General features: G+C 50.0%; 1 protein-coding gene across 2 annotated transcripts in view; it reads right to left on the reverse strand.

Moving 5' to 3' along the window:
- The window catches only part of KATNIP (katanin interacting protein), a 175,713-nt gene that overhangs the window by 71,009 nt on the left and 91,630 nt on the right, over positions 1-13,074 (reverse strand). For both annotated transcript variants that reach the window (XM_080830821.1, XM_080830822.1), the window contains exons 8-9: positions 12,256-12,523; positions 11,160-11,291 (exon numbers count right to left, since the gene is read on the reverse strand). In XM_080830821.1, coding sequence (XP_080686947.1) covers positions 11,160-11,291; positions 12,256-12,523 — 400 coding nt within the window. The remainder of the gene's footprint in view (positions 1-11,159; positions 11,292-12,255; positions 12,524-13,074) is intronic.

Genomic DNA, 13,074 nt, shown 5'->3' on the forward strand with positions numbered 1-13,074 from the left:
GCAGTGGGCCCGCGAATGCCCACACGGGGAGGCCATTCCAGGCCAAGGGAACAGCAGGTGCCAAGGCCCTGAGGTGGGCGGGGCTTGCGTGATGAGGAACAGCAGGGCAGCCTGGAGTGGGCAGGAGGGTGAAGAGGTCTCAGCCTTGGTTCTCATGTGGGCCCGAGGCCATGTCAGCCCAACAGGCCTCATGCTACGACCCTGGCACCTGGCATGATGATTTTTGTCAAAGGGATGTACAGAAAATGATTTTGACCCCAAATCTTGTCAGTCTCGGTTTTTGTGAATATCACTACCGCATACTGTTTCCTCCATCATCTGCAGGAAAGCAGAGCTGAAGAATTCAAGGCTCCTTCTGATCCTATAGGTGATTCCATAAATAAGGGACTGAGGACGTGTGTAAAGCTAAACACATGTGCTCACGCTATGACATAGGGGAGGGCAAACCCCTGTGTCGACGGAAGTCTTAGGCAGTGCCAGGACCAGCAGAACCTGCAATTCATGAGCTCCTCCTCCATTGCCCACATGGAGCACATATAAAGTCGTTCTAAAGGGAGCTAGGTGGCGACCCCTGTCTTTTTACCATCTTTCCGTGGGCAAGTGGCCCGCCCTCTGTTGCCTCAGTGGCCCGGGGCCGGGGTGGAAGATGGCGCCAGAGGCAAACCATCTGTCCTTGGTGGCTGCAACCCTAGACTCACCTCTTCTTCGAAAAGGATACCAAGAAAGGCTTTTTCTTCCAGTGGGGTCCAGTTCTGGCTGCAGAAACACTTCTGCCCCAAGCATCTTTCCCTTGGGTGGGAACGCTCCCCTCCCTCCCCCGACAGCTTGATCACCGCAAGCTGCCTGTGCCCTTTGAGTCATACTATGCTAAGATGATGCTTTTAGAAATTAAGTCACCCTTTCTCTGAGTGAAGGTCAACCCTGCAGCTCCCCTACCAGAGCCTTCCCCACCCATGGCTTCCAAAAACGTTGGCACAGGGCGCTTGCGTCCTCCTGAACCTCATCTCTGCTGATCAGTTCGCGTTCACTGAGCATTTCCTCACGACACATGAGGCAACCACCTTTTAACTCGTGTCGACGCTCTCATCGCTCACTTGGCCGAGCCCGTTTTGCACCAGCCTGAACACCACATGAGGGCGGATTTATTTTCGTCATACACCTAGAGAATGGCAGATTTATTCACACAATAAATTTGTGCCACCAGCAAGAACCAAATTGCACATTTTAATTTATCCCACACTGCTCTTTTCTGGTCGAAAAGCATCCCTCTCCCGTTAACTCCACTTACTCTTTGCCTCGCCAAAACTTGCCTTGTCTCTCTCTCTCTCGCTCTCCCCAGGAAACAAAGAGCCTATCAAACGCGGGAGATTTGCCGTGAATATAACACATGTCACGGGAGAAGAGAGGAGAGGGGGATGCGGGGCTGCCGGGTGGCTCACCGGCTGGGTGACTTGTTCCCACCTGCCAGCCGGGACTCGAAAAAGCTCACATTCAGGGTCTCAGCAAAATTACCCCTCACCACATGTGCGAGGCCTCGGAGGTCACCTGGGAATCCACTGAAAGGGCGGATATTACATCTGAGAACAAGGTTCACGGAGAAGATCGTAAGCCAGCAGCCCGAAGGCCAAATCCAGCTGCAGATGTGTATCGTGTGACTTTCACTTTTTTTTTTCAAATTGGAAATAGATGCCAAGCTTTTTTTTTTTTTAAAGAGGAAATCCACCTGAAAATTGGAATTCCTGGTGTCTCCTGAAAAAATCATACGAGCTGGTAACCTCTGACTAGCATTACCATGTGGCGATCACAGGGCTGGAGCTGGGTAGTGGTGACCCCATTAGACAGGCCATAAGCCCTCTGGGTTCCACGGTGCACCCCCACTGGCCGTGGTCGGGTGCCCACTGGCCTAGAAACCAGGCACTGATTTGTGTGGTGAAAGGTCCAGGGAAACAGCTGACTTAGCCCTGTTTTGTCCCGAGATGCCCATACTCGCCTCTAAAATCCAACTGGCAGGGGGACAGTGGGCTGGCTGTGCCCGGGACAATGGTCCATGCCTGAGTACTCCAGACCACCATGCATTTCACCGCAGCGTGGCCTTATCAGGCCACACACTTCCCGTGGTGTAAGAGACTGTGACCAGTGTCCACTCATTCCTCCTCTTCCCTGCACGAGGCGGGTGGTGCAAGGGATAGAGTCTGTTTCGTCAGCTGGGCTTGGCCTGGTGGCTTTCCTTGGTTAACAGGTCATTGGACGAACATGACCAAGCAGAGTCTTAAAAAAGCACTTATGCTTTGGGGTGTGCCCTCTCTGAGACCACCACATGCTGGCTAAAGAGACCACGTGGAACAGAGACGGTCATCCCAACTGAGGCCCACAGGCCAAGTGGCCTGACATCATGTGAGTGACCGGCCGTCTGACACCGTCCAGCCCACCTGCAGCGTCCTCAGCGGAAGTCAAAGGATTGCTGTTTCAAGCCACTGATTTTGGGACAGCTCATTAGGCGGCTGTAAACAGCTGATACACACGGCTCGTCAGGGCCTGTGTTCTCTCATCTCTAGAGCTTCTCTGGGCCTCTCCATGGGCAGATGTCTATGACTCTATAGTTGTCTGTCCATATGCACACAGATGTCTACCTGTAACTCTAATACTCATCCTTTTGCCACTAGCTCTTCTTTGTATGTATATGATTTTCAAGGAAGGCAATCAGGGCTCCCCATGCTGCCCTCACTGAATGGCTCCCCTCTTCTCTCTTGGATAGAATGGTCCTTTGGTCCATATCCTACCCCTGGAGAATGTGTAGCAAACATCTGTGTGCTTAACTTATGAAACGGATAACAGTTGCTTAGGTAACTGAAGCACCCACCTGCATAGCACCGAGGTATTCCTTCGGGGAACCGGCCCTTCCCTACTCTTCTCAGGCTACAGAGTTTGGACAGATCTGACCACATTCCTGGCCCAGCCTGGGGCAAGGAGAGAACTGCCTCTCCCAGACCATGGAGACTGGAGACCCATTCAGGGGACAGCTGGTTCTTGGGCTCTGCTGGAATTATTAGGAAAGGAGCAGTCCCTTTCCCTAGGGTTGCTGAGCCAGTAAGAGAGAGCCTAAAGCCCCTGGAGGCCATCTGTGGGCTGTGCCTGAGACCAGAGATATGGTTCTCAAAGTGTGATCTCTGGACTGGCAATATCGGCACCATCGGAACTTGTCAGGTGATTAAAAGACTTAGGCTCCATTCTAGATGCACTGAATTAGAAACTGGGGCTGGGGCCCAAAAGTCTGTGTTTTCATTTGCTCTGCAAATAATTCTGATGCATGTTCCAAGTTTGAGACCTGCTGGACTAGAGAAGACTAGAGCTAAGTGATGACGGAACAGCTTCCCAGTGGTATCATCTGGGCACCTGGATCCCTCCATGCCTGAGGCTAAATCTATAGTCCTGGACTTCCCAGGTCTGGGAGCAATACATTTTCCTTCGCTGCTTCAGCCAGTTTGGGTTTCTTTCACTTGTGATTAATAACGAACACTGACTGACTATGTTATAAGAATCTGGGCTTCGGCAGAATGGTCTTTCTGCCACTGGTACCCGATAGAAATGCTAAGTGCGGGCTGTCAGGGTCCTCTAATTCAATCACGCTGAGGGGTGTTACTTTATTTCTATGGTTGGCAGCTTGTCTGAGAAAAGTGGTTCAGATACATCACTTCCCGAGAGGACTCTGACAACTTGGACAGTAAACTTTCTACATTAAAGACTGATGTTCTTTCACCCTCAAGAAGACAACAGGTCTCTGGAAGTCTTGCGGAAAAGTCATGGGTAGAGACTAGAGTGACACAGGACATAAGAACTGGTTCATTAGAACCACAACAGTCACAATGACAGAGAGGAATTACATTCTCACACAGCCTATGTACATTTAATTGACACGAATTCAAGTTTATGACCTTGGCCAAAGGCAAAGGGGCAAGGGGAGAAATAACTCTTTTAAGAGTGCAGGCGGTAGATTGTACTTCTGGTAACGTTAATGCAGACCAACTCTTCCTTGGAGTACAGCTAGAAAACCTGGACCAACTATTTTACAAATCTGTTTGAAACAAAGACATGTGTTTGAAGATGTGGAGCATGAACAGGGCTGTGAAGGATTACAGGGTCAAAAGCAGGCAGGAAAAGGAAACCCAGAGAGGTAAACCCAGCCCCTGGGAAGTGTTTTCCCTCAAGGAGCTGTTCACCCTGATCTGAGCTGCTGCAAAGCTGGGAGGCTGGGCAGAGCTGGTGACAGACTTGGGGCCACAGCCGGAGAGTCAGTGTGACTTGCAAAGAGCCAGGAGTCAAAAGCTCAGAAAGGTTAACAAGATGGGTGATCTGAATTACTACTATGTAAAATTAAAAATAATAGCAATCATAATAATGATGATACCATCATCTAGTGAGGTTTAAGACCTAGAAAGAATTAAAAAGCATGACACTAATAGCATTTAAGTCAGGAGGGGAGTAAATGGGAGTTACGGAGTTGTAAGGTCCTTCCACTGAATGGGAAGCGGTAAACTTGCTAATCTAAAGTAGACTCAAATAAGTCAAGAATGCGTGTTGCAATCTCGGGTAATGACTGAAAGAATAATAAAAGGATGTAGAGCTAACAAGCTAATAGAGAGGAAAAAGAGAACAACAGAAAGTAATCAGTTCAAAAGAGGGAAAGAAAGGAAAGAAAGAGGACCATAAAACAGGCAGAACCAATAAAAAGCAGACAATACGATAGTAGATTTAAACTCAAGTATATCAGCAATTACATTAAATGTAAATGGACTAAATGTGCCCATTAAAACACGTAGATTGTTTAGAGGATAAAAATAAAACCCAATTACATGCTGCTTACAAGAGACAAACCTCAACATAAGGAAAGAGAAAGTTTGAAAGCAAAAGGACAAAAAGAAGACACACCATGGAAACACTGACCACAGAAGAAAGCTGGTGGACTTTAGGGCAATGAGCATCACTAGATTGAACAGGAGACAACATGGTGATAAAAGGTTCCATTCACCAGGAAGACATAAAGAGGCTCATTTGTGCATGTCCCTCAGAAGACAGCCCCCCACAAATATAAAGCATGTGAGCAGTCCAAATTTTGCCTAGAAAGGGTGAGCTGATTTGATTCCACTGTCTTCTCGGGAAGTCTCAGGTTGCTTGTGCCTCTGGGGGCGTGAACATCCAGTACCCTTAGCATAATGCCAATGTCTAAAAACACACATTTTCACTGTAGCCCAGACCCTAAATGAAGCCACCTGCTTCATCTGAGACTCAGCCAAGAAGCTGGGATTGGACCCGCCCTGGAGGAGAGACGATGCTCTGGGGCTTACTGGAGACGATAGGTATTGGTCTGTACAGAGCCATATACACTCACGGAAGCTACCCCTCATCATCAGTTTGAGGGATTTCCAAGAGTTTCTTGGGCCACCGCCTGCACTTTTTCTGACCTTTAGAGCCAAATCCCTGTGTGAAGAGTGGCTCCACTATAGTGCGAGGGTGGTGACCATGCTGTGCTTTTTGACTTTCTTCAAATTTAGCTTATGTAGGGGCCAAGGATATTTGAGAGGCTGAGCTCTAAATCTGTTCAAAATGAAGATTCCACGACCTCAGACAGTGTCCTTTTGCAGGGAGACGATGGGACAAATGGCTCTAAGAACCCAGTACCAGGGACAGCTGGTCATCTGGTTTTCATCAGAGGGACCCAGTGACATATGTTTATATGTTTACATGAACACATAGGCTCCTTTGCCACGGTGCCCAGGAAGCTCAGAGTCATTCCTGAACTCCCTCACATGCCTGTTTGTTCACCCCCTGGCTTCCTATTTTTTCTCTCCTCGTCTTCTCTTCACTCTCATTTCCTCATGTATTTGTCAGTCTTGCACCACACACCGCATGTAATTTGTTAGAACATTCCAGAACTTTCTGGAGAATGGCCAATTATAAATTAACGAAGCTCTACTTTGCAAAATGTTGTCTATGAAGGTATGGGTTATGGGTTGAATTGTGTCCCCATAAAAGATGCTGAAGCCCTAACCTCCCAGGCCCTATCAGTGTGAGCTTATTTAGTATTTGCAGATGCTGGGGTTAAGATGATGTCATTAGGGTGGGCATAACCTAAAGCAGGCCCTTAACAGACAGAGCCACCCAGGCATCCCTCAAAACTATTTTAGTTGCTACATGGTTTTTAAAATATTAACAGTTGGGACGCCTGGGTGGCTCTGTCGGTTAAGTGGCTGCCTTTAGCTCAGGTTGTGACCCCAGGGTCCTGCATGCAGGATTGAGTCCTGCATCGGGCTTCCTTGCTCAGTGGGGAGCCTGCTTCTCCATCCACCTGCCTCTCCCCCTGCCTGTGTATGCCTTTGTGCTTGCTCGCTCTCTCTTTAATAAAGATTTAAATAAAATCTTTAAAAAAAAATACTAACAGTTATATATTTACATCAAAGAACATTAGAAAAAATATCACAAGTGACTCAACTCTGACTTTTAGGCATGTTTTCAGTTAGGACCGGGCTGATGCAGATATGTAGTAAGCAAACAGCATTTTAGTTGGCACAGGAGGGACCACTCACACAGTGGAGTAGTTAAGAAAACAGACTCTATGGTCAAGTTTTCTCTCTTTCTTTTTAATTAATTAATTAATTAGAGGAAGAGAGAGAGCACAAGCAGGCAGAGCGGCAGGTAGAGGGAGAGGTAGAAGCAGGCTCCCTGCTGAGCAGGGAGCCTGACGCAGGGTTTGATCCCAGGACCCCAGGATCATTACCTGAGCCAAAGGCAGATGCTTAATCAACTGAGCCACCCAGGCACCCCTGCAGTCAGGTTTTCAAACACTGATTTCATCACTCACTGGCTATGTGACTTAGGGCAAATTCCTCAACCTCTCTGTGCCTTGGTTTCCTCTGTATAACAGTTGTTGCTAGTTTACGGAGCAGTTTAGACGGTTAAATGCAAGATTACGTCTGTGGTATAAAACATAGCTTTTTTGCGTCAGTGCTTTATAAGTGCTGGCTCTTCATTTTATTACCCAGTCATGGAAACTCTCGTGACTGTGGCACGCACATTAAGGAGGGAAGTCTGGTGATCCCAGTAGGATGGCTGGGAAGGTTGCTTGATCAGCAGGGTCCTGCTCCCACTCTACCAGGGGCTCAGGAAGGCTTCCTGCACGGTGGCACACGACTCTGGGTTTCATTTCTTTCAGCAATTCATTCTGGAGGAACATTCTGGAAATGCTTTCTAATTTTTTCACGAAGAGTTGACACCAGCAGTATAGACTGGAGTCTTGGTCACTGAAGCAGTGGTCAGTGGAGCTAGTTTGGATGTCAAAGAACCACCACCACCTGGGATTGCTACCCACACTGTCCACTTGCTGTTGGGGCTCTGAGAGCTGACCCGGCCTTCACCTTGTCCCCTTGTCCCTTCTCTCTCTCTCTCCTTCTGGCTTCTTCCGACCAAAGCAAATAGATCCAAAATTCACCAGGTTTTTCTGACACCATGTATCTTACTCTTCACCCGTATAGACGATATCTCAGATTATCTAATTGCACACAGGACATCTGGAACCCCGTCAGCTGCTTTGACCTTGACATGCTCTTGTCAACATATACTTCCACAGCAATTCCCTTCCTACGTCTACCTTCCTCAGGCTCCGTGCTGGTGACTTTCCAGGCTCTGGCTCTTGCCAACAAGTCCCAGGAACAAGTTTGGTCCTAGCTCTACTACTGGATTTTGGCTTTTCGTGTTGGTGGGATGCAGACAACTCCACCACCCGCAGGTTCGGTCTGGCTGCATGTCCAGGTCACTCCCGGCTGAGGCAGGACAGAGATCAGACCCCACTCTTCCTACAGCGGGCTTAGCACCGAACATGACCTGTCCAGACACAGAACCCAGCTCCAGGCACCTGGCTTGCTTGAGTCTCCTTTGCTAGTGGCACAGACCCAGAACCTACACAAGACAAGCGACAAGTCAGGGATCCCCTGTCACTGCTGAGTCTCAGCTCTCCCCGCCCTATCATGGCGGGTTCCCCACTGCCCAGCTTCTTAACCTGGCTGTTCAGGGTAAACCACAACTAGTCTCATCACCAAGCTCAACTGCTATCAGGAATCCAACCACTGGTAAGACTCAGAGACTAAGTCACCACCTTTTGCATCCCGCAATGGGCTCTTCCCTGGTCATCCCACAGCCACCACAACTCCCAACAGGCCACACTCCATGTGCAGCCAGAGGGACCTTGTTCAAATGTAAAGCAGTTCATGGCAGCCTCTGCTCACCTGTGACTCCATCTCAGCTGCCCTCCCCTCAGCGGCTATGCTCTGGCCTCCAACCTTCTTTGATTCTTGAGCTAACTGAGCAACTCTTTCCTACCCCAGGGCCTTTGCACAGGCTTTCCCCTCTGCAAAAGGCTAGTCCTTGACCTCACCATGTCTCAGCTCACGTCTCCCCTCCTCAGAGAGACCTCTTCTAAGCACACTGCCCAGCCATCACCCAGTTGCTGTCTTGGTGGCGGCTGTCACCACCCCATCTTTGTGTTTGTTGTCTATCCCTGCCCACTGAAATATAAACACCAAGACAGCAGGAACAGTGTGTTGCTCCCTGGATCACCAGGGCCTGGACCAGGGCTGGCACAGGGTAGATGCTCCATACACAGGTTGCTGGTGAGGTCAAAGAAGACAGCAAACGACCTGCTGCCTTGCCTGGAAACACATCCAGGACTCGACTGGGCTAGACGGGAGGATGCCATGACAGCAGCCCCAGGCCTAGTCCCCAGCGCCAGCTTCCCTGGCTGGCCTTGCCTGTGGGCCAGGACATATCCCCAGGATGCTCACGGCCGGCCCCAATGGCTCCCCCAATTTCCCATCCTGCCTATTACTCTCGGCAAGTCACTTCCACATCTCCAACCTCAGTTTCCTCATCTGTGAAATGGGAGAAGGGGGCAGCAGCATCCACAGGGATCTCCCGGAGTTTGTTGCCTGGCACGCACTCCGTCTGCCTCTGGTGACAGCACCCGTATCTCCCTCCCAGAAATGCCCGTGACTTAAGCTGGGCATGACAGCAGCTTTGAGGCTTGGCTGGCATTTGTGTGAACGGTGCCAGCTGACTCCACCAAGCAGCTGCTCTGAGCCAGGTGATCCTCTCTCCAGCCCTTTCAGCCTTATAGCAACTCCCAGATGAGGGTATTATTCTTATCCCTGCTGGGCAGATGGATGATGGAGGCCCAGAGAGGTTAACCAAACTGCCTGAGGTCACAGAGCTACTAGGTGCACAGGCAAGACTTAAAGCAGGTGCGCAGGCTTGCTTTCTGCCAGGGCTGCTGGGCTGCTGGGCTGCAAGCCCAGGGCCACGGAGGGCCCTCCCATCACCCCTAAGGAAAATAAAATGACTTGCTACCCAAAATGCCTTGTCTCATATTCATGTGTCTTTTCCTTCAGTTGGAGTTTGGGTTGTGATGAGAATTGATCAGATAATGCTGGGGTGGTGTCCTGCCCACAGTCTGTCAGCCAGACCTCAGCCTGCAGCTCTGGCTCTGGGCTCCGCTGGCCCTGGGAGGGCTGTGGAAGAGCCTAGATCCCTTGGCCTAGGGTGGGGAGCAGGGGTCCCACATGGGAAATTATGTTCAGCTCTGCCCCCCGAACTCCCCAGCCAGGAGGGTACTCCACTTGCCCAGTGAACTTGCTTGGTGATAAAGCCAGTTTGGGCTCCTTCCCTTTGCTGCCCCCCAGGGACCATCTCCCAAATAAAGGACCTGTTCTCAAATCCTTACCTCAGGGCTGGCGGCTGGGGGAGTCCAAACAGAGACAACGTTTACGGAGCTAGAGCTGATGCTCGGTTAAGTGCTGGCTGTTCTGCTACTCCTCCTTCTCTTTCCACCTGCCCCAAGCCCAGGCCTCAGTCCCTCCAGCTCCCAGGAGACGTGGGTGGAATGCCAGCCACAGAGGTCAGGGCCCCTGGCTCAGCCAGACTGCCTGTCTAACAAAGGCAGGCTGGCTGGGGCTGGATTTCTGCCCAAGACACCCCGGGCTTCCAAATGCTTGGAATACCAGGATGCCTTGAACTCTGTGAGGTGCTTTGTTTCGGGTGGCAAAACCCAGAAGCAAGCGGCTTCCCTGGGTGCACTCTGCCCCTGGATGGGACCCAGGGCCTCGGGCTGCAACGATTCACTGGGGGCTTCCGGTGCTGATTGGGACACAGCATGGAGTCTCTCCACCAGGGTTTGGGGCCTAGGTCAGCCACTTTTCAGCATGTAAATCCCCTGCTCTGGGCCTCAGCTCCTCATCTGTGAAATGGGGACAATCCCTGGACCTACCTCAAAGGCTATGTGTAAGGATGATCATTTACTTACAAGTGACAGGACTAAAAGCTGACAGCAAGGGCTGGCTCGCACCAAGTACTCGATCAATGTAACCTCTTGTTTCATCAGAAGAGTGGCGGACCGACTGCACCGTCAACTCTTGTACTTTTAGAATTCAGTACCATTTGCACGCATCATTATCCATATAAACAGATTAAGAGTAAAAACAAAATGAGAAAGTAAAACCAAAAGTAAAATAAGTTTTCAATTAAAACCACCTCTTGGTCGCAGAACGAGAAAGGTGCTGTGATGGGTGATGTCATGTGTCCCTTTGATGGACCACAGGGAGCCCAGATGCTTGGTCAAACACGATTCAGGGTGTTTCCAAAAGGTGTTTTCGGATGAGGTTAACATTTGCATTGGAGAATAAAGCAGATTACCCTCCATAATGTGGGTGGGTCTCATCTAATCAGTTGAAGGCTAGGACAGAACAAAAAGACTGACCTGCTCTCAAATAAGAGAATTCTCCAGAAGACTACCTCTGGACTTCCTCTGCAACATTGGCCCTGCTAGTGCATATGGGCTTTGTACTGGAACACTGGCTCTTTCTGGGTCTCCAACTGGCTGATCCAACCCGCAGATTGGAATTAAACACACACGCGCGCGTGTGCGTGTGCGCGCATGTGCACACACACACTCTTTTGGTTCTGTTTCTCTGGAGACCTTGACTAACAATACATCTGTGAAAGGTGAGCTCATGCCTTGATGAAGAGCTTCACATAGTAAGGACTCTCCCAGCAGGCATCGCACTGAGGGGGACCCAGCCCCAGCCCCAGCCCTGCTCTGGGGCTGCCAGAACTCTTACTTGAGCATGCCTTCTCCTGGTCTGGGAACACAGCAGAGGGCTGAGGGTTCAAGTTCAGTTCGGGTCTGCTGGGAATGAAAACCTCAGCATTGTCCTTCCGCTTAGCCGACAAATTCCTTTCCTTTTTATTACCTGTAGAGAAACAAGGGTTTAGATGTCAGACACAGAATGCCAGCAAAGTTGGGGTACGCCGCTCAGGCATCTGCTGGTTCGTTCATGTATTCATTTAACAAATATTGGTTGAACCCCTGCTTGTGCCAGGTACTGTGCTAATTTGGGATCAGAGATGTGACTAATGCAGCACATTTGGGCAAACGAATGAAAACAGTCTATGATACAGGTTTTTGGATGTTAACATTTCCGAGTAGGGACAAGTCTGGCAATCGTCGAGGTCGATTTAATTGGCAGCGTGATACAGAAAATAATGGTGCCACCAAGGACATCTCAGGGTGGAAAGAGCAGGGTAAAATGCATTTGCTGTCCCCGAGATGCTCACAGCCTAGCCGAGGAAAAGATGGTGGAAGGGATAAGGGCGGGGGCTGGGATGGTAGAAGTTTCCAGTACCAGGGGCACAGAGGAGCACGCAGCCTGGAGCTTTGAGGAAGACAAAGCCACTTTCTGATGGAGGCATAAAGCCAGTGTCTCAATTCTGTGTCTGTATGTGGAGAGCCCAGCTGTGAATGGTACCAAGACAAAGGAAGGCAGAGATGAGGCAGAAGAAGGGAAGGAGTAAGGAAGGGGAAAGAGGGGGAGAGGAGAGTCCTTGACGGCTCTGGACTCCTCAGTTAGCCAAGCCAATATGGTCCCTTTGGTTTCAGACAGAATATATTAACCGGCTGGCAGGCAGATCCTACTACACGTCCCATGAGACACAGGACAGCCCCCCAAAACCATCTGCCAGACATCTGCCATCTGGAATCTCAGGGTCATCTGGAGGCCTTTGGAAGCCTTGGCTTCTCGCAATCAGCAGAGTCCTGACTGGCCTATGGGACTGTCTCCCCAAAGCTGAACCCCAAACATGGCTGGAAATTCAAGTCCTACTATCAGATCCAAACACACCAAAGGCAAAGATGTGCTCACGTAAGATAGAACTCACTCTTGGAAGCTGGGTTGAATTCCAGCACCACGAGGGGGTCTGGGCCCTGGGAAGGGCATCCTTCTGGCCCCTGGTCCTCGGGCACAGCCTTCTGCATGGAGTTCCCGCTGGAAAGAGGGGGGTCCTCTCTGTGGTAGCCCAGCAGCACTGGCTCCTCGGGCTCAGGCTCAGAGAGCACCTCTTCTTCGATAGAGTCATACTCGTCGCTAGAACCATCCCTTTGTTTCCTCTGCAGATTTACACTAAGTTCCAGGCTTTTTCTCAGCTCCTGCCAAAAGTCAGGGAGAGAGGCAAAAAAATGAAATATGTTACTTTAAGAAAAACTCCTCTGAAAATAGATCATTAGAACCCAGGAACGATTCCCAGCAAACGAACATTTACCAAGATCAGCTCGACTCTCGACACATGGGGTTGTCATCGCTTTGAACACGAGAAGACAAAGACAGGAACAAAGGAACAACTCTCTAGCAGAGCGGTCTTTAGGGTATGAATTGTGGCCACACGCCTGGGATGTCACTAAGTGTGCGTCTGTGTGTGTGTGTGTGTGTGTCTGTGTCTGTGCATTACAGATGTTTTCGTTTGGGGACTCGTTTAAACAGACTGTGGGGTCCCACACTGCCCAGAGTTTCTGATTCAGGGTGTCCTGGATGAGGCCTGACAACGTGCACTTCTAACAAGATGATGGTAATGTTGCTGGTCCGGGGACCATACTCCGAATATGAAATCCCAAAGACCTTCAAATGCCCCTGAAATTCTAGATGGTACAATGTCTGGCAGATAGTTGCAGGTGGGGGGGGCGGTTCTGTCCCATGTCTCAAA

Source organism: Martes martes (assembly GCF_963455335.1).
Source record: "Martes martes genome assembly, chromosome: 18".
Taxonomy (NCBI): Eukaryota; Metazoa; Chordata; class Mammalia; order Carnivora; family Mustelidae; genus Martes; species Martes martes.